At 41.2% G+C, this 25,689-nt stretch overlaps 2 protein-coding genes across 3 annotated transcripts in view; one reads left to right on the forward strand and one right to left on the reverse strand.

Moving 5' to 3' along the window:
• The first annotated feature begins 754 nt into the window (after positions 1 to 754).
• Positions 755 to 10,008, forward strand: Usp44 (ubiquitin specific peptidase 44). The gene is made up of 5 exons (XM_055627905.1): positions 755 to 2,185; positions 4,635 to 4,830; positions 6,542 to 6,650; positions 8,715 to 8,920; positions 9,701 to 10,008. Exons 1-5 carry the CDS (start codon positions 755 to 757, stop codon positions 9,898 to 9,900), a joined length of 2,142 nt encoding a protein of 713 aa, XP_055483880.1. The 3' UTR covers positions 9,901 to 10,008.
• A 3,000-nt stretch (positions 10,009 to 13,008) lies between these two features.
• Positions 13,009 to 25,689, reverse strand: part of Metap2 (methionyl aminopeptidase 2) — a 27,187-nt gene continuing 14,506 nt past the window's right edge. For both annotated transcript variants that reach the window (XM_055627916.1, XM_055627915.1), the window contains exons 5-11: positions 22,317 to 22,478; positions 21,088 to 21,269; positions 19,822 to 19,916; positions 16,248 to 16,344; positions 14,861 to 14,964; positions 14,278 to 14,393; positions 13,009 to 13,699 (exon numbers count right to left, since the gene is read on the reverse strand). In XM_055627916.1, the coding sequence (XP_055483891.1) occupies positions 13,447 to 13,699; positions 14,278 to 14,393; positions 14,861 to 14,964; positions 16,248 to 16,344; positions 19,822 to 19,916; positions 21,088 to 21,269; positions 22,317 to 22,478 (1,009 nt within the window). In that variant the 3' untranslated portion in view covers positions 13,009 to 13,446. The remainder of the gene's footprint in view (positions 13,700 to 14,277; positions 14,394 to 14,860; positions 14,965 to 16,247; positions 16,345 to 19,821; positions 19,917 to 21,087; positions 21,270 to 22,316; positions 22,479 to 25,689) is intronic.

Here is a 25,689-nt window from a genome sequence, read left to right on the forward strand (position 1 = left end):
CGAGGTGGTCTCGGAGTTCTCTACCTAGACGGCTACCTGCATCGTGAAGTTTGCGGTCAGCCTTGTTAAGTCTATGAAGAAAAGCTCTGTGCTCAGCTGTTTTTAAGATAGACTTTCTGCGGTGTTTTCTTTGTATGTGAAGCCATGTTGAGGACCAAACCGAGGGATATGTGTGTGCTACGCTGAGCTGTACCTGTAGTCTGAGTGGTTACAGGCCTCTGAATACGTCATTTTACTCCGTGCTGTTTAAGCCCCTCCTACTGCTAGCCCCTATATTTTATCTATAAATATTTTATATTTTACTTTTAAAGACTATGCTTTCGGAAACGGCTTGTCAGTATGTTGGGTAGATACTGTCCTGATTGGGGTGGAGAGCGGCCACTAATTTTTCACCACTAGATATGACAGAAAATCAAAAACAAAAGCTGTAAAGTGGACCCAATGGAGAAAATAAAGTGAAATGTGTGTAAGAGGAGGGAGGGAGGGATGGGAGAGAGAGAGAGAGAGAGAGAGAGAGAGAGAGAGAGGAAAATCAAAGCAAGGAGTGGGAGAACAGCCTCTGGCATGGTGGCAGGCAAAGCAGAAGTAAGATTTCGAGGGAGCATGTATGACCCTGTTCTTGGGAAAGTATCGAATTCAGTCTCTGCTTAGCTCTTCCGAAAACCCTGATCTTGTTCGGCTTAGTTTTCAGATGCTTCGGGCGTTGCGAAGAGAGACCCGTCTGGATTATGTGTTTCCCTGACAGACTGAATAAATGCTAACGATGGATAAGTGCAGACACATTGAGCAGTTGCAGCTTGCCCAAGGCCACTGCATCCTCAACCCTCAGAAATGGTACTGTATGGACTGCCACACAACGGAGTCTATCTGGGCGTGCCTCAGCTGTTCCCACGTCGCCTGCGGGCGCTCTATGGAGGAGCACGCACTGAAGCACTTTCGAGAGAGCAGCCACCCAGTTGCATTGGAGGTGAACGGCATGTACGTTTTTTGTTATCTTTGTAATGATTATGTTCTAAACGATAATGCATCCGGAGACCTGAAGTCCCTGCGACGTACGCTAAGTGCAATCAAAAGTAAAAATTACCCTTGTGTGGTCCCGAGTGGCAGGGTCGCGCAGCCCGTGGATACACGTGACGATTCTTACCCCCTGCACGACGGCAGCGCCCAGGCTCTGCCCGGAAGTGAAGATCAAATGGGCACCGCCCTTTGGCACAGGAGGAGGACGCTCATGGGTAAAATCTTTCGAACTTGGTTTGAGCAGTCACCCATTGGAAGAAAAAGGCACGAACAGATCCAGGAGAAAATGGTAGCGAAAAGAGAAGTGAAGAAAAGGCAGCAAGAGTTGGAGCACCAGGCGAAGGCCGAGTTGGAGAGCACGCCTCCGCGCAAGAGTTTACGCTTGCAGGGCCTCAGCGAGGCTGCCGCGATAGAAATGGTTCCCGAGCAGGCGCCGCCACCCGCGCCCGCATCACCAGCCAAGGAAAAAGCAGTGGTAGCCACCTCGGAAGACGGCAAACTGAAGAACGCAAGTGACTCCTTGATGAAACGAAGGCCGGCAGTGACTCCCGGGGTCACAGGACTGAGGAATTTAGGAAACACTTGCTACATGAATTCTGTCCTTCAAGTGTTGAGCCATTTGCTTATCTTTCGACAGTGTTTTTTAAAGCTTGACCTGAATCAGTGGCTGGCCGTGGCTGCTAGCGATAAGAGCCGACCCTACAAGCGCTCCTCCATCACAGATGCAGCGGCCCATCAGGCGAACGAGGGCCACGAGAAAGACAAGGGCTTCGCGTGCGCCAAACATCCGAGTCTGTCACCAGGCCTAAGCGGGGGTGCCACAAAAGGTCGAAACATGGAACTTATTCAGCCAAGGGAGCCGAGTTCACCCTACAGTTCTCTTTGCCATGAACTACACACTTTGTTCCAAGTCATGTGGTCTGGAGAGTGGGCCTTGGTATCGCCCTTTGCTATGCTTCACTCAGTGTGGAAACTGATCCCGGCTTTCCGCGGCTACGCCCAGCAAGACGCCCAGGAATTTCTCTGTGAACTTCTGGATAAGATACAGCGTGAGCTAGAGACCACGGGAACCAAGCTACCAGCTCTCATCCCCACCTCCCAGAGGAAACTCATCGAGCAAGTCCTGAACGTTGTAAATAATATTTTTCACGGGCAGCTTCTTAGTCAGGTATGGATTCCCTAAAGTCTTCTGTACGTTTCTGGGGTGTGAAAGCTCGTGGCATTTCCTCAGGTCAAAAGAGATTCCAATCATGAATGTGTGAAGAAGTCACCCATTCACTTACGGTTCTCTGTGAATCATGGGAAACAGTTGTGTGTTCGTGGACTCAAAAGCCTCTGGGTGGGGGGTGGGGAAGAGTCGAAGGAATGACGTTTTCTATGTTAGGGTGTAGTCATTCTCTGAGCAGTTAGAGGGAGAGAGAGGAGGGAGGGGTGTGGCTGTGTGAGTGTGAGTTTGAGTGTATGTGCCTGTGTTTGTGTAGAGAGGAGGGGTGTGAGTGTGTGTGTGTGTGCGTGGGTGGGTGTGTAGAGAGATTGGAGAGAGGGGGTGGTGTTTTACCTGGAATACCTGCTGTACTGAGAATGGATATACTACATGAGCAAGTTTCGTGGGTCCTGGAGTAGGAAGCTCTGGCAAGGTCCTACTAAAGCATAAGGGTAAAGATCTTGAACAAGTAGGGAAGTTGGAAGGCCAGCAAATGCGATTTCGTTTAGATAATAATCGCAAATGGTCTTCCTTTGTATCAGTTACTTCTGTAAGTTTTCCTTGCTGTGAAAGGATGTGCTGCAAGCCAGATCCCATCTACTCACTGGTCCCGGAACACATAGCTCTCCCTTTTCTTTGTTTTAGCTGAGGCAGCAGCCGATAGAGCAGCAGTTCTTCACCTTCCCAATGCTGCGACTCTTTATAAAGTCCCCTGCTGTGGTGGCCCCCAACTATAAAATTATTTTTGTTACTACTTCATAGCTGTATGTAATTTTGCTGCTGTTAAGAGTTGTAAGTATTGGTGTTTTCCCATGGTCCTAGGCGACCCTGAGAAAGGGTCGTTTGGCCTCCCCAAAGGGCTCTCAGCCCACAGATGGAGAACTGCTGGGCTAGACAGGGATTGGTAACCAGCGCCCACACCAGCTGGCTCACAACTGCCTGCAACTCCAGCCGCAGGGCCGTCCGACACCTTCGGCCTCTGAGGGCAGCTGCTCTGCACATGCTCCACCCACCACACGCGCAGTTTTTAAAATCTTCAACCATTTTTGATCCTTCTTTCCAAAACACTTCTGTATCTGTTTATTTACACCATAATTTATTTAATCATCCCTCTCCTATACATTTGGGACTATTTCCAACTTTTCATTGTGTCATGATAAATTAGCATTTTACCTGTTTTCCAGGTGCCAACAGTCCTAGAATTACTGTATCCAAAGGGGGTAGCTTGCGGGCTGGGCAGACGGCACAGCGTCTAAGAACAGGTACCACTCTTGCAGAGGACCCAAGTTCAGTTCTTAGCACCCGTGTCAGGCAGCTCTCAACTTCCTGTAGCCTCCCGCTCCAAGAGGAGCCAATGCGTTTGGCCTCCAAGGGCACCGTCATTCACAGGTGCACTCCTACACACAAGTACACAGAGTGTTTAAAAAGGAAGTAGTTTGGGTACTTTAGTTTTCAGAAAGTTATTTTCTCTTTTCAGATTTTCCATGGTATGCGAATGGAAGGGACTTAATTTCACTTTTAATGTATAAATAAACGAATCCTGAAATTACTAAAATCTGTTATAAACATTTTGCTTCTCTTCTGGGCCTTACATCCTAGAGCTGAGCCATTATACCCCATCTCTTTTCCCTTTAAACATGTAATAGACTTCTAGAGCACTTCAAGGAAATTCTCAAAACCTGACTTTCATGCTACAGTCCTAGACTTACCTCTCGTAGGATTCTTTGTGTTGGTTTGTTACACCTAAAGTCTGAATTGGAATTGCCTTATTGTGTTGCCCATATGCCAGCATGCCAGAAGAGGGCATCAGTTCCCATTATAGGTGGTTGTGAGCTACCTTGTGGTTGCTGAGAATTGAACTCAGGACCTCTGGATGAGCAGACAGTGCTCAACAGCCCTGTCACCTCTCCAGTCCCCATATTCTGTTGTCTGTGCCAGAAAATATCATTTGTATAAGTTACTGTGCTGTTTCTCATGTCGTGTACATTCAGCTCATAATGTCGTCCACTGTCTCTGTGCTGGGTTGGTGGCATTACTTACCCCAGTCACTAAATGGCCTCTAGTCAGAACCGTCTTGCTTTGCGTCGTGTGCGTGCATGTTTGGATGTCAGGGGCATCTTAGAACTGCATTCTGTCCCTCCACCCTTTGGACCCTGGGAATCCAACCCAGATGGATCATCAGGCTTAGCAGCAAGTGCCTTTCCCCTCACAAGTCATTTCACCAGCCTTAATGAACAAATAGCTTCTTGAAGAACAGACAATTACAATGAACTGTCCTGGCAGATTGTAAAACCTCTTAGCCAGCACTCATGCTTCATTCTCAGAGGAAAAGTGTATGGCCGGCAGTGACCTCTAGTGACCGTTAATGTCTTGGCGGAAAGACTGGAAACCAGAGTAATATTTTTCCTTGCAGGTTACATGTCTCGCATGTGACAACAAATCAAACACTATAGAACCATTCTGGGACTTGTCACTGGAATTTCCAGAGAGGTACCAATGCAGTGGAAAAGATGCCACGTCCCAGCCATGTCTCGTTACTGATATGTTAGGGAAGTTTACAGAGACAGAAGCTTTAGAAGGAAAAATCTACGTGTGTGACCATTGTAACTGTGAGTATAGACTGTCTCTCTGCCCTTTTGTAGACTGGGGGAGCTGGAAGTGCTTCAGTAGTAGCTATGGAAACAAGTTTTTTCGTTCTGCAAAGGAAATCAGACATTTCTACTTTACAATGATCATTATTGATGATATTTAAATTTCTTCCTGCAGCTTTGGAGAGATGACTCAGTAGTTAAGGGCACTGGCAGTTCTGATAGAGGGCCAGGGTTCGATTTCCAGCACCCACATGGCAGCTCAAACCTGTCCTTTGACTCCAGTCTCAAGGGTCTGATGCCCTCTTGACTCTTCTGGCAGACATGTGTACATACAGACAGGCAAAAACATGTACCCATACACATAGAATAAAATAATAGTCATTTTTATTATTTATTTATTTTGTTTTTCCAGGCAGGGTTTCTCTGTGTAGCCCTGGCCATCCTGGAACTCAGTCTGTAGACCAGGCTGGCCTCAAACTCAGAGATCTGCCTGCCCCTGCCTCCTGAGCACTTGGGATTAAACCTAGTAGGCAGCTGAAGAGACACCATATTGATTATTTTATACCATATTATTTTCTAGAACTAAGTCAAGTTACATTTTGTTCTGAGTGCTGCCTTAATGTGAATTGTTAAAGCCTAAGATTTGCAAGATTTGAGAGAAAAAAAAATGTGCCTTTGTCAGATCTGTTACAATGATTTCAAAATGTTCCAAAGGTCTTCACCAATTTTGGGATAGACATCATACATGTAGAATATGGTCCTATTGTAATTTGTATATGTAATGAAGCTAACCAAAACAGATCTGGAAGAGATGCTTTACTATGTAAAGACGAATATTTATACAAAGAAGAAGTCAGAGGCCAGGCACCCTGTGTAGCCATACACATCCAGTCCAGAAGTAGGAACAGGGCATTTGGCAGCAGCTGGCACCTGGAGGGAAAGCTCCTAGTAGCCCGGGGAACCTGCCCCGAGGTGACACGAGAAACAGCTGCTGCCCAGCCTGTGTAAGCTCTGGGAGCAGAGACTCCAGGGCATCGTCCCTACGGAGATACTAGAGAAGCAGAGGGGACAAGGATTGAAAGAGCATGACACTCGTGGAGTGAGGAGGCACTTCTGATGCACCACCAGGACGGTGGAACGCTGTGGGCATTACACAACCATGTGCCTGGGACTTAATTAGCTAAGGCTAAATGGATTGACGTTATGTTTGTTTTTTTTTAAAGGGTTTGGAAAATGTCTATTAAAATATGCATGGGGAAAATTTTTCAACTTTCTCCTGCTGGCATAGTAAAATCTACTTTTAAATGTATAGCAGTGCTCTGTTTTATTTTTATGTATTTTGCCTGCATGTATATAAGCACACATGTGCAGCGCCTGCAGAGGCCAGACAGGGTGTGGCATTCCCTGGAGCTGTAGGTGCACAGTAGTGAGCCTCCATGTGGGTCCTGGGAACCGAATCTGGATTCTCTGCAAAGCAAGCACTTGCTCTTAACTGCGGAGCTGTCTGTCCAGCCCCTTGCAGGGCTACGTCCTGTCTTTACCGTCATGTTGTCACCTGACTGCTCATCAGTTTCTTTTCCATTACACACTGTTTGTTGAGGTCAAAGCCTATGCTCATCTCTAGCATGCTGTTAGGTCTGTCACACATTGTGGGAGAGTTATAGGAAAGAGTTCACTCACATTTTCCTTTTATGTTTACGACTGCACCTTTCTCTTTTTGGTGTTTTAGCAAAGCGTAGAAAGTTTTCATCAAAACCAGTTGTACTCACAGAAGCCCAGAAACAGCTTATGATCTGCCACCTACCTCAGGTTCTCAGGCTACACCTCAAACGATTCAGGTCAGTAGTGCTAGCTCCAGCTGTCTCCCACTTACTGGAGTACTTGGTCATTCCTTCTGCTTCAGATCTTACAGTATACATATGATGGAGTAAACTTGAATACTGTATGCTTGGCTAATGGATGACATCCTTTTTAAAAAATGCAGTTATTATCTTTGGTTTTGAATAGCAGACATCTATTCATTAACTGAGTTGTTGTGGCTGCTGTTTTCCTGAGCCTGGGCCAGGCTAGCCTGGAACTTGCTGTGTACTATACCCCAGGCTGGCATCAAATTGAGTATCCTCTTGCCTCAGCTTCCTAAGCGTTAGGATTCGAGGAGTGTATATATACCACATATGCCAGCAGTGACTGAGACCTACTTCATGTGAATTTAATTATATTTATTGTCTAATATTCAGGTACATTTTTTAAAATTAATTTGTAACGTATTTTACACAATTGTTCTGTGCTTAGAATATATTGATCACAGATACAGCAGTTTGGGGCTAACCAAACATGCTGCTGCTTCAGTAGCCCACAGCATTCAGCACCCTCTGGTGTGTGGACAGCTGCTTCTTCAGCTCCACTCAGAGCCGTTGATCTTTCCTCCAGAATGTTCATGGTGGTGCTTGGCAGCCTACCCATGAATCCCTCATCTCAAGGCCTGGTATTCTGCTTCAGACAGATTCCGTTTTAATCCTACTTCAAGGCCCAGAAAGCGCTTCTTACAGCGTGTCCCAAAGTATCAAGTAACTAAGTGGAGGTGCATTTGGGAGGACCACTTGAGCCAAACAGCAGCATGAACAAAGGTATGGAGGAAAGACTAGGGCATACAATAAACATCTTAGCGAATAATCTGAATCTTGCAGTTATGCATAAAATAATGAGGTCCAAAAACAAAATTGGGTCATTAATAGTAATAAGGGCAATGGAGATTGAGAATATATTATCAGGGACCAGAGAGATGGCTCAGCAGTGAAGAGCACTGGCTGTTCTTCCAAAGGACACAGGTTCAATTCCCAGCACCTATGTGGCAGCTCACAACTGTCTTTAATTCCAGTTTAGGGATCCGACACCCTCACACAGACATACATACAGGCAAAACACCAATGCACATGGCATATAAATAAATAAAAAAGAATATATATCACTTTCTTGTTTTTATTTGTTAAGGCAAAGTCTCACTGTGTACCTTGCTGTGTAGACCAGGCTAGCCTTGAACTTACAGAGATTACCCATGCCTTTTCCTCATTCCAAGATTAAAGGCATGTACCACCATACTTAGAGAACAGTGGGACCCAGCAAATGTATTAGTTGATGAAGTCCTATACTTTATAAAGGACACTGTAATCATACTTGTGTCAAAGGCAATGAAAATAAGTGAAATTTCAAGATAATTTAAATTTGGTTTGTTTTGTTTTAGTTTTTCAAGACAGGGTTTCTCTGTAGCCTTGGCTGTTCTGGACTCGCTTTGTAGGCCATGCTGGCCTCAAACTCACATAGATCTGCCTCCCTCATACTACCTGTCACAGAAAGATAAAGACTATACCTCCCACTTGCAATGAATGTCACTTTCATACCCTAGCAAGACAGAATTTAAAACTCATAGGGCTATCATTTTCTACCTTTTATTTCTACACTACAGAAGACAATTATTTTAAGCCTGATAGAAGCCTCTTGCCATAGTTTCAACAAGCCTGTAATACCACATTTAGGGCGTAGAGGCAAGGACAGTCAGTTCAAGGTCACCCCTGACTACAAGAGACCCTGTCTGAAAATACAAAACCATGTGGCCACAAAACCGATGGAAGGGCTTTGAATGCAGAACAATGGTGAAATGCATACCTACCAAGTCTAAGGCCTTCACTTGACATTATTCCCAGCACTGTGTATGCATTCTTAAACTAAGGAAGCAACCTTGACTGGACCTTGTTGCAAAGTAAGCCTAAATCCCGCCACAGCCAGCTCAGCACTGATGTGTGTCTATTTCATACTCCCTGGGACCTGCTGTTGAAGTTGTCTAGACCTAATATATGGCAAACTTTCCTTCCTTGATTTTGAAGTTCTGCTTGCTTTGTTCCCAGATGGTCAGGACGTAATAACCGAGAGAAGATTGGTGTTCATGTTGTCTTTGAGGAAACTCTAAACATGGAGCCCTACTGCTGCAGGGAGGCCCTGAAGGCTCTCAGGCCAGAGTGCTTTATCTACACTTTATCTGCTGTCGTCATTCACCATGGAAAAGGATTCGGCTCAGGACACTACACTGCCTACTGCTACAATTCTGAAGGAGGTAGAGCCAAGAAAACCAGCTTTACCTTGGCTTAAACTCTCAGTCTTGTGCTTAAGTTTTCAACAACCTCTAAATTGACCATTAAGGCACCTGGTCACCTACCTGCCTTCTCTCTAGACAAAGGCTTTCTGCAGTCAGTGCTGCTGGATTATTGGGGGCAGGGGTACAGGTGTTTTCCAGGTTTGGGTACTTTTTTGAGACTGACTCAGGCTATTCTGGAATTTGCCATGGATACCAGGCTGCCCTTGATTTCAAAGTATGTGCTGGCCTCTGCCTCTCCTGAATGCTGGCTGGGATTAAAGCCATGTGCCACCAGGCCCAGCACTGGCCGGTTTTTCTGAAAGTCACACTTCCTGCGTTCAGTGGTTTGTTAAAGAACAGGGTATTTAATGACCTGGGAGATGGCAGGTATTTGTTCAAATTTAATATACAAAATCACTTTTGCTTCTGTTCTTCATGTCCCACTGTAAGAGAACGAGCACTGAGTGTACTCAGTTGTTCTAGTCGTGCAGACAATGAGCCTGGCTATTCTGCAGAGTATACTGTGCTGTAGTAAGTGGCTGAAGCATTAATCCTGGGAAATGTGTCAGATTGCGTTAACTCCAGACTAAGAAAAAATGGAGTATAACAAAGTTCTAGAGTAACACTTTCCCACTGCTAAGAAAATGAGCTAGCCTTTTTACTTTTCCTTTAGGAAACCCTCCATTTCCAGTTAAGCTGCTTTTGTAATAGAAACTTGAAATTCCTTTACAAATATCTGATTTCTGTGCTTCACTCTAGGGTTCTGGGTACACTGCAATGATTCCAAGCTAAGCATGTGCACTATGGATGAAGTACGCAAGGCCCAAGCTTATATCTTATTTTATACTCAGCGAGTTACTGAGAATGGACATTCTAAACTCTTGTCTCCTGAGCTCCTATCCAGTAGCCAACATCCCACTGAAGAAACCGATGTCTCTTCTAATGAAGTCCTTAGCTGATCCACACAGTGGGCTCTTGTTATTTGTATATATACTTTTTAAATGGGCTGACTTACGATGCTGAGCTTCATTGTTTTCATTTTTTAATTATGATCAGTGCATGCTATGTTTTAGACATTTTGTATTTAACGACAAAGTTGTTTTTTTTTTTACAGAGACAAACTATAAATTTATGTATATCAACTATAGGCCAACTAAACTTTTTTTCAAATATTCGAGTTTTATATTTTTAGTGTTTACCTCAGACTATTATTACCTCTTATATTTTGATGTCTTAATTGCCTCAAATCATGAATTTGTACAATCTACTAAAGAAATTCAGGTGGCATCATTTTATATATACTTATTTATCTTTTGTAGCTGTTTTCTACACAGATCCTAAATATTTGGGAAGGCTATGCTCTTCCCAAATAGCCTTACTAAAAAAGAAAGCTATTGACACACTGACTACAGCACTGCCCCACTGGAGGTAAACAGATTGGAAGGGCCCTGAAGGACCGACCACCTTGTGGCTATTCCTGAGGCTTCATGCTTCTACAGGGCTCACAAGAGGCTTCATGCAGTTACTGATCTTTTGCTACAAAATATATTGCTTCCGTAACTGATCTTTATTGAATACAAACTTGAAATAAAAATGGCAGATTTACAAACAGTGTATTTAAATGACCTTTGGAACTGTGGGCAATGAAAAAAAATAGTTCTAATAAATCAGTCACAAAAAGTTTAGCAGACCAGTATATTATGGTATTATACAAAGGTAGCTGATCTTGAGAATGAGTTGATTTTATTTTAGATCTCTTACGTGCTTGAGATTTTTTTAGTTCAAAGGAGCAAGAAGTCTTTAAGAGAGGACAACTGCATAGAGCAAGACTAGCGACTGGGTTGTTACATCTCGGACCTCATTTTTTTCTTTTTTTAAAGTAACCTAAGCCTGAGTCTTACACTCTTGCTAGGACTATGTGTCTACCGGGAACTTCTTAAAAGCCCTGGCTTCTCTACTGAAAGTGATCTAAACTTGAATTTACCAAAAGTGAGAGCTTTCTTCTAAAGGAAGCTTTCCAGGTCTTGTGGGTGCCCTGCTGCTGCTGCCTAACCTACTCAGAAAAGGGGCTCCACCACCCTACAGATCAGATCTCACACTCCCTGTTAGCCACCGGGAGAGCTCTTGTTCCTTTTTGCTAAAGTGGGTTTATTTATAACTTACGTATAAGCCAGAAAGAGTGCTCTCTAGCAGATTTCTGAAGGCAGTGTCACCTGGGGCAGCTGATAACTGCAGCAAAAAAAAAAATCTATCAACGGTCAAATCATCTGTGCCAAAAATACAGCTGGAGAATATTAAAGGCTAGGTCTCAAAGTGTTCATTTACCAAACACCTATGCAAATTGTTGCCTCAACTGTTAAATATACCTCATTAAAGATTTATGTGGTAAAGGTGCGAGTCTAGCCTTTAATTTCAAGGACTACTTTTTGAATTAACACACTATAGCACCTAATTTTTTTCTAAACAAAACATGAAGCTCTGCTGTCTGTCTGTCATGATTGCCTACAAAGTAAAAACACCAGGACAAGTGACCTAGGGTTTAGCATGTGTTGGGGTGGCACACAGGAGAGCTCCAGCACTTCCCACTGCATTTTGTTGTGAATCTAAAATTGCTCTTTAAGAAAAAAAAATGAAGAGCCTTGAAAAAAATAAAATTCAAATGATTAAAAGAAACTTCAGCTTCTCCTTAAATATCTCAGGTCTAATGTGGACATTTACATTATGAGTTGTTCTCATAAAACAGTTTAGGTTAAAAATTAACTTACTATTGTTTAACATCAAACTCAGACGCTGCCATTAAGTACATCACTAAATGTCACAGTGATTTTAAGCTGGTCAGCAAAACAGTATTTTTCCCTGTGCACTGGCGTTGGCTTTCTTTTTATAAGGCTGTACGCCTTCCAGCCATTTCCAGGACTCAGTGATATCTCTGCTTCCAACAGCATTCTGAGATAAGTTTGGACCTTACAAAGAGGAAACTGAGAAGGATCTTAGAAAACCCAAAGCTTTTTGCTTAGGGGTCAGTTTTTAAAATCCTGGGCTTAGCTATCAAGCTACCCAAGACTGAGACATGGATGCAGAACCCCAGAAGCCAGCTGGAGAGCCTCTTGAACATTATGTACAGAGAGCAGACACCATTCAAGGGTAGCAATGTATCAGTACCATAAAGACACAACTCATACAACCAAAACCTAGCCAATACCCTTCCCCCACAAAGAAAGGTAACATTCACTTACAGCTGGAACCAAGAAAGAACAGCTAGCTATTCACAGCAACACACAATCCAGGTCCAGAGTCTAGTTTCTCCTCTTGAGAGACAATGTCAAGCAAAATACATAGCATCCCAGAGGCAATACAACATCATTGTGCTAAGGCATACGCAAATTTAAGGCTTTATGTGGGCAAGTAACAATTTTGCAACTATGATGGAATATTTCTAGCAAACCACAAATAAGAATTTATGCAGCTAAATAATTGGGCCCAGTCCAAACAAAGTTTTAATATTATGTGTCTTTACCTTCAAGTTAACATACTTGGCTTTATAAAAGATAAAAAGAACCTCATTTCGTCAAGTGATCTGTGACATTAAGACCTCTTAACTTGCCAAGGGCCACGAATGTTGAGTGCTTGGCTTGAGAAGGAAAAAGCCCAATTCCAAGGTAATTTTTCTAATTAGGACAGGATCCAAACTTCTTTTGCTTGTGGCTTTAATGTTTTGGTTTTCTGATATGTGGAATACATTATCCTACAAATGTGAACACTGGGTTAGGGACTTTTACTACACATCAAGATTTCTTCCAGTTGGCAATGATGCTTAAATCAGTACATCTTCCTAACGACAGGAAAACCGAAAGATTTTTAAATGCTTCTACAAAAAAAAAAAAAAAAAAACCCAGAACATTTCTCGGGAGTGTAGTCATTTCTGCCCACTTCATACACATGAAGACCTCGGAGCTGCCTTGCCTGAAGAGAATCTGTAGTATCTGTGGTGTCTCCAGTCCAGATAAAGAACACTATCCATACTTTAGCTACTTTCTGCTAAAGAATTACAACCATAGACATTAAAATGTAGCTCTCAGATCTGAAAATGTCTTTATTTTTTAGAAAATGGATTTCAGGAAGGTTAAAAAGCAATACCAGAGGGCATAGGTAGGTGCAGAACTGGATGTATGTAGTCATTCAAAGCATCCAAAGTAAGAATATGGCAATATAAATATCCAAAAAGCATCTCTTAGGTCTTCAAAACAAAATGTAAGTAATTCCTAACTAGTGAGCGGTACAGCATTTCCTAGACGGGAGAAACAGTTAACATTAAAGTCTTGAAAGCCTTTTCCTTGGTTAATTACATGAAGACAGTTTGCCCCTGCTCAAACTCCTTTACACATGGATAAAGGGATTACACAGGTCCACTGTTAAGACAGACAACATGTTGCAAATTACTTGTGGTATAATGTGTTCCAACAAAGCTTAGAAAATAAAGACGTTGACTTGGCTTTGGACTAAGTTTAATAGTCATCTCCTCTGCTGACAACTTCTTTACAGGTTGGACGCAACAGTATGGTGTGTTCAAACTGTGCTGTGTATGATCCTTTAATGTCACATAATGGTGGATATGGATCTACAATTCCCAAGTCACACAGATTCTTCAGAGCCATTAAGTATTTACTTTCTCCCAAGCGATCCAGCCACCTTCGGCAGAAGGCAAGGGTGCCAAAGTTTTCATTGATGACATTTAGCAAGTGTTTTGTTCTTGGAAGCCTAAGAGGCGAAAAGTCAACATTAATAGTTGGCAAATAGTTAACTAACCAATTCCCCCTTTACAAGTCAAATTTAAGCTATGCCTGCACCTGAAAAAAATTTACTGTTCTTTCACTAATAACAAAAATTTATGGCTCAACGGCATCACAACTATGAAACTTGCTTGAAGATCACCTTAAATGTTCTGAATTCTTAGACCCAGTATTATGGAAGCTCCTTTTTAACAAGCTCAAAGACTGACATCTGTGAAGGCATGAATGCTACCTACAAACTCTGTAAAGAGTACAAGAACACAATGTCAACTGAGATAGGACATTATCAAGAGGAAAAACACTAGAATCCCAAACCTAGGAATGCTAGGAAATAATTACATTATCAGAGACTCATTCGAATACTTGCCTCTATCATTTTCAACCTAGTGGAAACTTAGCAGGATAACACTTCTGCTGTATTACAGAAAACAAAGACCTTACTAATAAGACAACATACCTTGACATCTGTAAATATACCACCTGATAAGTCTGTCCTATTGTTAATTTGGAAGAGATGCTCATTAGTAATAAAATCAAGTCTCTCACCTGATTGGCACATGTCCCACATCAAAATTTTTCATGTAGTGTGAACATTCCATGTCGTCATGAACAACACCCTTTCCTGTGCTACCAAAGGTCTCGATGGCATACACCTCTCCTTCCTTCAAAACATGAGGACCAAAAGAGGAAGACAATTCAGAACTAAAACTTCCCACAAAATAAAGCAGTAAAGTAACACGAAACATGCTCCCCACAGTTTTTACTCAGCTTGACTGACTGTCTTCTCAGCACTGTGGACCACTGGCTATCCCGTATGAAAACACAGGTTTTACAGGGGTAGGGACTTTCGTAGACTGCTGCACCTCAGTGCCTCCTAAAGACCCCAACACTGAGGACATTCACTGAACGTTTGGTAAATAGTACAGTGACAGTCCCAGTTTTCATAAGCACAATACAATATGAGTCCTAAGTTTATTTTGTTCAATATTTACTTACATGGGAGTCTTAGTTAAGAGAAAAGTGTCATGGCTTTTAGCAGTGGTCTAAGTGTTGAGCTGGGGTTAGACAGTGACAGTCTACCTTCCTAGCCATGTGCAATGCCCCATGTTATCAGGGATGACTTACATACCTCCATTCTTGTAGCTTCCCCTCCTTTTACAATGGGCACTGTTTTTCCAGCATGTATTCTATATGGCCCAATTGAATGTCCATTTAAGTTACGGATGGGTTTCACTGTTATAATAAAAAAGTAAATGTTGTTTAGGATCTCTTAAGGATAAACAGATTGAATTTTTGGCTTTTTGGTACAGACTAAGAATTTGCACAAAAAGAAGATATTGAATCAGGATGGTGGCACACACTGTTAAATCCCAGCAATTGGAAGGCAATGGCAGGTGAATCTCTGTGAGTTCAAAGCTAGCCTAGTTTATACCTATAAGTTGCTGTTTCAAAAGAAAAAGAAAAAAAAAAAAAAAGCTTTCAGAGATAAAAAAAAAAAAAGTAGTTTAAAACTAAGTACAAAAGAGAGGGCTGGGCTGTAGAGATGGCTCAGAGGTTACTTAAGAACACTCACTGTTCTTCCAAAGGTCCTGAGTTCCATTTCCAGCAACCACATGGTGGCTCATAACCATCTATAGTAAGATCTGGTATGCAGGCAAAATGTTGTATAAATAATAAAATAAATCTTAAAAATTTGAAGAAAAAAAAAAGAGAGAGGGCTGAAGAGTCAACTATTAGAGAACACACTATTTCAGAGGACCAAAGCTAATTCCCAGCACCCAATTCAGGTGGCTCACAGCCACCTCCAGATGATTCAATGCCTTCTGGACTCCAGGAGCACCTGTGCTCATTTGCACAAGCCTGCGGTCACACATACACATTATTTTAAAAATACCAAAAAGAATGTTGAGAGGGGAATAGAAAAAATAATAGGTTATACACATCATATATAGAAATAAGGACCTTAAGGACAAAAATATACCTATAAAAGATAAAGGTGAAGACACTATCAAATGAATCCTAAATTTAGACTTTACTATTTCAAATGTTACAAAACAAAATCCAAACAATCTCAACTTCCTGCAGCCAATGACAGAAGTTACACCACAAAACATTACTCAAAAATGGAAACAGAAAGCAAGTAATAATTTAACATAAGCAGTATTAAATGATTAAGACGACTTCTGTGTGTGCATAGGTTCAAGCCTGAAGGGTAACTGCTACTTAGGAATATGTAATTAGTAAAGACAAAGAGAAGAAAATGCCAACACCTCAGCGCCCTGGCTCACTAGAAATCACTGCTGCAACTGGAAAGGTGAAGAGAAATGAGTTTTGCATGTCCTCTAAAGTTCCTTAGTGTCTCAAAAAGCGCAGTTCAGATTTGGATGCCATACTATAAATTTCCCAGATGTCTTCTTAGCTACTTCTTAGCTTAGAAATAGTTCCCACACAGTTTCTACAGTGCTTCTTCTATACAGTCAAAAGCTGACGCAAAGACCTAGTTTAATGGACCATACCTTGATATGTCTTCCCATCTATTTCTACTTCATAGGATTCCATAACTTCTTGAATGGCCTCACCAACATCACAGAGACGAACATCAATCCCAGCACACTAAAAAAAAAAAAAGTATATTTTTAAAAGTGCAAACTTTTACAATCGTTTAATATTCTTCAATAAAGGACAATCAGGAAAACTAGCCTGTATACTACAAATAATTATATAAAAGACTCTGTGAAGGATATTAAAACAAATGCACAATACAATTAGACCCAAATTTTCTTTTCCTTGCCTGTTAAGGTTAGCAATGTGGTTTGTTTACGAGAAATGTAAGGAATATAATAAATTACAATGGGGTAGTGGTAGCTAGAGAGATGGCTCAGCAGAAAAGGGCACTTGGTTCTGTTGTAGAGGAAACCTTGTTTGGTGACCAGAGATCACATGAGAGCTAACTAAAGTAACTCCAGTCCCAGAGGATCTACACCCTCATCGGCCTCCTCAGGCACTGCACACACGTGGTGCATTCAATGCAGCAAAATTCATTGGCAACAAACACTGATACACATTTATCCTCAGTCGTCTACCAGGAATCTCTGCTTAGAGAAAAATGCACTAGCAGAGTCTGACACAGCTGTGGAAATCGTGGAGTCTGTCATATTAAAACCTGCAGGGAAAGCATGCATGCAGTGTCCAGCCATTAAGAGAGATAAGGAAATATGAGCAGGACATGGTGGTACATGCCTGGAGTTCCATATACTCAGAAGATGGAAGGAGAAAGAAAGCCTGAAAGCCTGAGACCAAGTTAAAGCCAGCCAAGGCAACATAATTCTCTCTTTCTCTCTCCCTCTCCCTCTCTCTCTCTCTCTCACAACAAACAAATCCCAAAGGGGATTTATTCCTGGAATAGAAAGACAGTTCAACAAATCATCAATATAAACACACATAAGGGAAAGGCACATACGATTTCAATTGGATATACATTTAGAATAGAATTTTTGACATAAAGATCCAGCAAAGTAAGAACAGAAAAACTGCCCTCAAAAATAACAAAAGCCAGAGGAAAAAACCTACAACAAATACGGCTACTAAAAGCATTTCCTCTAAGGTCAGAAACAAGGTAAAAGAGGTGTGCCAGTTTTGCTAAACACATGACTTAATGTTCTAGCCAGAACAATTATGCAAGAAAAAAACAAAACACAAAACAACTGCATCCAAATTGAAAAGGAAGAAAAAAAAACTCTTAAAGATTATACCACAGGAGCTAGTCTAGCAGTTCTCAATCACCCTACTGCGACCATTTAATACAGTTTCTCATGCTGTGGTGACTCCCAACCATGTATTTTCATTGCTACTTCATAACTAATTTTGTTACTGTTACGAGTCATAATGTAAGTATCTGATATACAGAATATCTGATATGCTATTCCTCTAAAAGGGCCAAGACACAAAGGGGTCACAACCCACAGGTTGAGAACCACTGGGCTGGCATCAGACCCAGCAGTTAGCACTGTGTTGAGCAGTTAAGAATCTTCTACAGGATTCGGGTTTGGCTCCCAGCACTCACAGGTAGCTTATAACCATCTTACTTCAGTCCCAGGAATCCACCTGTTGTGGCCCCTGAGGGCACCACACACATGGTACACAGACATAATTGCAGGCAAAATAACCATCCACCCACCCACCCCCCAACACCAAATGTGAGACCCATAACTGTAAAATTCTCTCAGCAGAGGCAAACGCCTCATGCAAGTAGATCTGACAGTAATTGCTTATCTCTCAAAAGCAAAGGCCACATCAACAAAAAACTAAAACTGTACTTCATGTAACTAAAACAGTGCACCAAACACACAGTATCAACACAATGAAAAAGCAACTTTAGATAGAAAATACAGGCAAATCATGTGCTGGATAAAGACTGAGACGATAATAGAGAACTCCTGAAACTCAGCAATATAAAGGACTTGATGTATATATGTAAGCAAATGTACATGTGGGTACAATATAGCATATAGAAAAGAGAAAACTCCTAAATATTAGAGGATGAGAGCGGACTGAAACTGAATACAACTAAGAAGAATGAGTTAATAATGGCCTTTGAAAGAAAACACAAGGCAATTGTTTTTCTAGCTCTAACTAGATTTTTCATTTTTGGTGGTGGATAAATGCACAAAAATAGCTGAAGTATAAACTCCAATGTGAAGCCCCATTGCGCCCTTTCTGAACGGCTTCTAAATTGTACAGGCCCCCACTGAGCTGCATAATTTCAGTGTGATGATTTGTTTGAAACTTTTTTTGTAATTTAATTATTTTTAGTTTTTGCTACTTTATTATTATTATTATTTTTAATGTTTGCAAGTTTTAAAAATGTAACATTTTTTAAAAAACTGTAAAACTGAAGGCTCTGAATTAGGTCAAAACCCACAACAAATTAGCACATGAAAAGATAACTCCTCTGGCTGGAGAGATGGGTCAGTAGTTGAAGGGCTCTGTCTGCTCTTCCAGAGGTCCTAAGTTCAATTCCCAGCAAACACACAGTAGCTCACAACCATCTATACCGTCTACTGCCCTCTTCTGGTGTGCAGGTATGTACACGTATATAGAGCATTCAAAAAATAAAGAAATAAAAAAGATAACTCCTCATACTAGGGGACTGCAAGTCAAAATGACAGAGATACCATCTCACAGCCCTTGGGATGACTACAAAACAAACAAACCATACACACACACACACACACACACACACACACACACACACACACACACGAAAATGAGTGGTGAAGATACAGAGCGAATGTTGGAACCTGTCCTGTGCACTGTTAGTGGAAATAAAAGCAGGAAAGCAGTACATCTGTGGCAGCTCTCTATGAATGTACTAATGGAATGCAAGGTGGTAACTTTTCATTGTATGCACCTTAAGGCACAATGTGAGGGGAAGCTTAGTGTTTCAGGGCCCAACACAGAGGAAAGAAACCATCAGTATAGCACACAGTCAAACCCAGACAACATTAAATAAGAACTAAGAGTGACCTCTAATGCAAACTGTGGACATTAATGATTGTCACATGTCAATGCTGATCAAATGATTCTAAGGAATGTACTTTGTTGGAGATATTGGCAGTGGAAAAGAAATGATGTGTGCCAACAGGGTTTACATGGGAAATTGCCCTATCTTGAGCTTCATTTTGCTGTGAATATAAAACTGTTCTAAAAATAAAATAGATAAATAGCCAACTTCACAGGCAAAAGAGATCAAATTGTTAGGCAAGCATACCACTCCTGGTACAGTGTACTACCACCAACTACTTAAGAACCTAAAGCTGAGACCAAGCCAGGAGCGGTGGCACGAGTCTTTAATCCCAGCACTCAGGAAGCAGAAGCTGCAGCTAGCTGTGAGTTTGAGGCCAGCCTGGTCTACAAAGCAAGTCCAGGACAACCAAGGCTACACAGAGAAACCCTGTCGGGGGGTGGGGGGAAGGTGAGAACCTAAGGCCAATGAGCTATACAAACCACCTGAAACTACACAGACCTCAGAATAATCTATGAGGACTGAAAATCATGTTGTTAAATAAATAGCACTTACAGTCCACATACCTTTATTCCAGTATTAGTGGCATCTTTTACAGCCTTTAACAATATGTCGTATTTGGGATTAAAAGTAACAGTAAAAGCACAATCGATTATTCTACCTGAAAAAGAAAAAAAATTCAGCTTTAAGTTTATTTAACTTACCTGATTAATCTGCTTTACAGCAGCACTCTACTAACATTGCTAATTAAAAGGAGAGCATCAGGCTCAAAGGAGGGCGGCATTCCAAATCCCCAGAAATTATTTAAAATAAAAAGGGTGAAAAGTAGCAATAATTCAATGGCTTCAGAATAAAATTTATGAGTTGCTATACACTGTTCAATTCAGTACTCTCCCAGAATAACCAACAAACAGAAATAAAGTAAAAACGAGGAAATAAGGCAGTATGAGCAGAGAAAAATCTATAGTCTCAAAGCCCTAAACAGTGTCACACACAATTTAGCAAAACCTTAAAATCTTATATTAATACAAACTCACTTCCTTGCCTCTTAAGTAATATACAAAAGGTATATTACGTCAGTAGTTTAGAAGTTAAAAAAGCAAACATGTACACCAACAAAAAAGCTCTACAAATACTATTTTTTGTCCTTTAAGGTTTAGTGTATTCCAGCCTGGCCTCCACTCACTATATGGCCTAGGATGACTATGAACTCATGCCCATTTTCTTTTTTATGAGACAGAGTCTCACTTTGTAACTCTGGCTGTTCTGGAACTTGCTTTGTAGATTAGACAGGCCTTGACCTGGCAGTGTGCACCAAACCTGGGGGTGCTTTTGTTGTTGTTTTTGGTTTTTTTTTTTGAGACAGGGTGCTCCGTGGGGCCCTGGCTATCCTAGAACTCTCTGTAGATCAGACAGGCCTTGAGCTCACAGATATCCATCAGCTTCTGCCTCCTAATTGCTAGGATTAAAGGCACCATGCTGGATTCCAGCCCCAACCCGTACCCCAAAATGTGACACTGGGTACTAAATGTCATGACTACTGAACTATATACCCAGCCCTGGTGAAATATTTTATATTTCAACATATCATGTATAAAACAGTAACCTGAATGGAAAAAACAATCATATAATCAAACATGAAAACAAAATAACTGTCAATATCCAATAGTTTTGCAGTTTAAGTAGGATGCTTTAAACCTAAAGCAATCAAAATTATCTCCCTACAAGAACAAAATATGGAGCTCAGTATTCCACAGCTCCATCGAACATGTACAAAGGGCATCCCAGGAGGCACGGCTGGGTTCACGATGGGATTATCTCCACAGACTCACCACTTATATGTGTTCCAAAGTCTATCTTACAGATGTCATCATACTGTAAGACTGTGGTGTCACCAGCATTGGGAGTGTAGTGTGCAGCACAGTTGTTGAGAGAACACCCGGTGGGGAATGCCAGGCCTGCGTTTAACCCATTCTCCTTTATTAGCTTTCGAGAACAATCTTCCAACTTCTCACTGAAGGAAAAAGGAATTTGTTTTCAGACTCGTACCTTAAAACCCTCATTACTTAATGGAGTGATAGGTGACTTTCTGAATATAAACAGCTCTCCGATGAGATGAAAATAGCTCATCTGTAAGAGACAAGGAAATCTCTTCTGCCCCAAGCCCAAGAGAACACTCTACTCTGAACTCCAGTTACTAAGAATTTAGTTTCAATTTACACCAAATTTAAGTTGCTGCATACAAACTGCCTATCATGTACACACACACACACACACACACACACACGTTTTAACTTTTAAGTACATGGCTCTTGCCTGTGTGTCTATGTACCACTTGAATGCCTGGTGCTGAAAAAGGCCAGAAGAAAGCACAGATCCCCTCCATGGAGTTACAGATAGCTGGGAGCTGCCATGTAGGAACTGGGAATCTAACCCAGGCCCTCCTCAAGAGCAGCCAGTGCTCTCTAACCCTGAGCCATCTCTCCAGTCTCTAGTAGTATTTAAAAAATATATTTAAATAGGAGAATTGGGTTCTACGCTAATCATTTTACAAGGTAAGAAAAATAATTTTATTGGATTTTTTCACTACATTATACTTTGTGTCTAGATAATCTAAGAATTTCTCAAGGGATTGCTAATAGTAAATAACAGATTTCCAGAGAGAAAATTAGTCACTCCTATATGCAAGCACATCCAAATAAAATTATACACAAAGGAACATGCCTAATGTACAAATACATGTATGTGTTACAGTTCCCTCCTTGTACAAAAACTCAGGAGACATTCACAAAATCTCTACCTAAGATAAAGATGTACTAGCAAAGGACTAATAGCAGCCAATTTAAACTAGGGAGTCCCTCATTACTAAAAATGAATGCTCTCCCTGACCCCTTAAAAAGACAGTCTCACTAAATAGTCCTGGCTGAAATTTACCATGCAGGCCCGGCTAACCTCAAACTTAAGAGATCTACTTGCCCCTGTAGGATTAAAGATGTGAAGCATTATGCCCACTCCAAACTTTTTTCAAAACAAAATTTTTACAAATCCACGTTCCTCTTACCAGATTTCTATCATTGTCATCCCAGGCTTGATCCAGCTCATAACATATTTTCTAACTTGCCGATGGGCTTCTGCAGCTTCTCGAAAGTCATTCCAAATCTCTTCACTAGCCTGATCTAATGCTTTTTTTTCTTCACTTGTAATTCTCCAAGCAGCTGTTCGCCTTTGGAATAGGCATAGCATAGTATGAGTCATTTTAAAATTTCACAAGAATATTAAAAGCTGAGATTAATTATATATATACCAAGCAATGTAAAGCATTTCAGATATAAGTATATTATCAATTTCTATATATTTAACAAGACTTTTGAAATATTAAAAGCCACATGCTTAATCCAATTTACACGAAGCCCCTCTAAAAGATTTTTACAGGAAACAAAACCCTTAAGTTGAGATTTCACTCATAATCAGAGGGACTAATAGTTTCCTACTAATAAAAAAGGCAATGAGAACGAGAAATATGAGAATTCTAGAAATCAAGCAGGTGCTGTTTGTAGGTGGGGGGCATCCTGGCACATGAGAAAATACATACACAAGCCTTCAAAGGAGTATAACAACTAACAGGTTTAAGCAGGACTTTCTCATCATAATCTGGGGAACTGGTTCCAGAAATCCCCCTAACTCTTCCATGCTGTGGACAGCAAGAATGCTCAAGTCCCCGATATCAAATGCTATTATACTTAAGTATAATCCGTGATGTAAACCCTCTCTAGGCCACTGAAAACCCCAAACACAAAGCAAATGCTGCCTCAATTTGAAGCCGAATTGCTTTAAAGTCTAACATTCACAAAAATGTGTGCACAAGCTACATGTGGAGCTCATACCTGTAATTCCATCCCTCAGTAGGCTGAGGCAGGGGGATTACCACAAATCTGAGAGTAGCCAGGGCTTAGCCTTGAGATACACAGTAAGACTCCATCTCAAAAAATCAAACCAAACCAATCAACCAAAAACAAACAAACAAAAAACCAACTAAACATAAAAACACAAACAATAAAACAAGTCTGTATCTGCTAGGTGAAACATCTTTGAGGGGAGAGCTCTTGAAACGCTACCTTTGCATAGGTTTTCAGAGCCTTTGCTGCCTCCACTCAATGGCCCTTCCACACCACCCATGTTCTATGGGTTTGTACGCATGCCCTATACAAGACAGAGCACCAGTTCACGAGGACATCCAGCCTGGCTGATTATCTGGTATATAACTAACAATCTTGGTTGTTGTAGCTATTACTTGGTTTTTGTTTTGAGAAACACTTTCATGCAGCCTCAGCTAACTTTAAACTCCTAATCCATATGCTCCATCTCCCAATACACAGCATATCTAGTATCGAATAATGAAAGCCACTGATGACTAAGCAGCATGTTTTCAAAAACACTATTTTAGAATGAATTAACTTTAGAAAATTGCTATAATTTTCACACATTCTTTTTTGTTATTGAGACAGAGTATTACTATGTAGCCTGGCTGTTCTGAAACTCATTCTGTGACCAGGTCCTTTGCCTCTCATGTGCTGGGATTAGAGGCATGTGCTACCATGCCTGGCTTACTTTCATTCTCCCCCTGCTCAGCTCCACCCCCACCCCAATTTTACAGGTATGGGCATTTTGCCTGCCTGTATACCTCTGTACCTCCTATGTGTCTAGTGCCCAGAGGCCAAAAGAGGATATCAGACCCTCTGTACTGGAGTTATAGACTAAGCTGCCATGTGGGTGCTGTGAATTAAACCTGGGTCCCATGGAAGAGCAGGCAGGGAGTGCTCTTGAGCACTGAGCCATCTCTCTCCTGTTTTTGACATTCTTACATCACTGCAGATATAGCTTACAACTCAGCAGCACTACCTCACCGAAATTATGAAAGGGATTCCTTCAAAGACTTACTAGTGTCAGGCTTATTTTTCTGTTTGGAAACGTATACTACATATCCACTAGTATAAAAAACAAAACAAACACACAAACAAAACCAGAACATTAAAATCAGGTTTTAATTTATTGTAGTAGTACAAAACAACCTTTAAAACCTTATTGTGAATGATTAAAGTATGTAACTTCATCTTTGGTATTTCCTCAAATTCTGACCCTCTTGTTTTTACCTCTCAAGGACAGGTATGTATCATCATGCCCAGTTTTATCCATGTCGAGGAAAATAAAACAACCTAGGGATTTACGCAGGTGAGGCAGTTCTCTACCAACTGAGCTACATCCACCCCCAACCCCAGTATTTTCTTAATGTTTTGACATTTTTAACAGTGGACATATCGGGCAGGAAAATATAAGTAAAAATCAAAAGACCAAAGGTGAAAAACAAAAAACCCCAACAAACAAACAACCCAGGAATAGTGGTGTAAGGCCTTTAATCCCAGCACTTGGAAGGCAGAGGCAGGTGGATCTCTGTGAGTTTGAGGCCAGCCTGGTCTACATAGCTAATTACAGGACAGCCATAGGTATATAGTGAGGCCCTGATTTGTTCTTTTTTATCTCGAACTCAAGAGGTCCACCTGACATTAGTTTTTAATCCAATACATGGAAACTTAAAAGGCAATTCATTTGCATTTTAAGGAACTATATCAAATAGGCCTTTAACTTCAAAATAAGCAAAACAAATTTTCTCTGAAAATTGGTCAAGAGTAAACACATTTTAAATCATCAACTAGGAATAAACTAAAATTGAACCCTGCTTGGTAAGAGAACACTTATCTTTTGGGAAAATACTGATAAATGTAAAGTTTAATTAGAAAATCAGTATTTAGTATTTTTCCAGTGAAAAACTAATAGAAGAAAATCATCATTGGATACTAAGATAATTAAGTGAAAGTGGTTGAGGTAAAATAATATGCCAATGATTACAAAGGACCCACAGATTAGTTAGAAACTACAAAAAGAAAGTTATCTTAAAAAAAAAAATATCTGTCTGACATTATGACACACATTTAATGGTACATAGCACTTGGGAGACAGAGGCAGGCAGATTCTCAGTGAATTCAATCCAAGGTCAGCCTGGTCTGTCTACTTAGTGAATTCTGGGCCAGTCAAAGCTATACAACAAGAGCCCAAAAACAAACAAAACCAGAGAGAGGGAGAAAGGAAGAGAGGACAGAGGCGAGGCTGAAGAGACGGCTCAGCTGGTCAAGTGCTTACGGATCTCCAGCACTCACACCAAAGGCAAGCGTGGGAGGTACACCTCTTTACCTCAAGAGTGGGAGAGAGCAATAAAATAAGTACATCCAAGGGTCTGGCTGGCAAGATCCAGTCACTGAGAACGAGACCGTGTCTCAAAAATAAGGCAGAGAGAGCCCAAGGAGGAAGGCTCCTGACATTGACCTATACTCTACACACACACACACACACACACACACACACACACACACACACACACA

Source organism: Psammomys obesus, unplaced genomic scaffold, assembly GCF_907164565.1.
Source record: "Psammomys obesus unplaced genomic scaffold, mPsaObe1.curated_primary_1811, whole genome shotgun sequence".
In the NCBI taxonomy this organism is placed as follows: domain Eukaryota; kingdom Metazoa; phylum Chordata; class Mammalia; order Rodentia; family Muridae; genus Psammomys; species Psammomys obesus.

Excerpts from the sequence above, each read along its gene's own strand:
- Usp44 (XM_055627905.1), top strand. The coding sequence starts at position 755 with ATGCTAACGATGGATAAGTGCAGACACATTGAGCAGTTGCAGCTTGCC. Across the intron at positions 6,651-8,714 it reads CTACACCTCAAACGATTCAG|ATGGTCAGGACGTAATAACC; the intron begins GTCAGTAGTGCT and ends CTTTGTTCCCAG. Across the intron at positions 8,921-9,700 it reads CTGCTACAATTCTGAAGGAG|GGTTCTGGGTACACTGCAAT; the intron begins GTAGAGCCAAGA and ends GCTTCACTCTAG.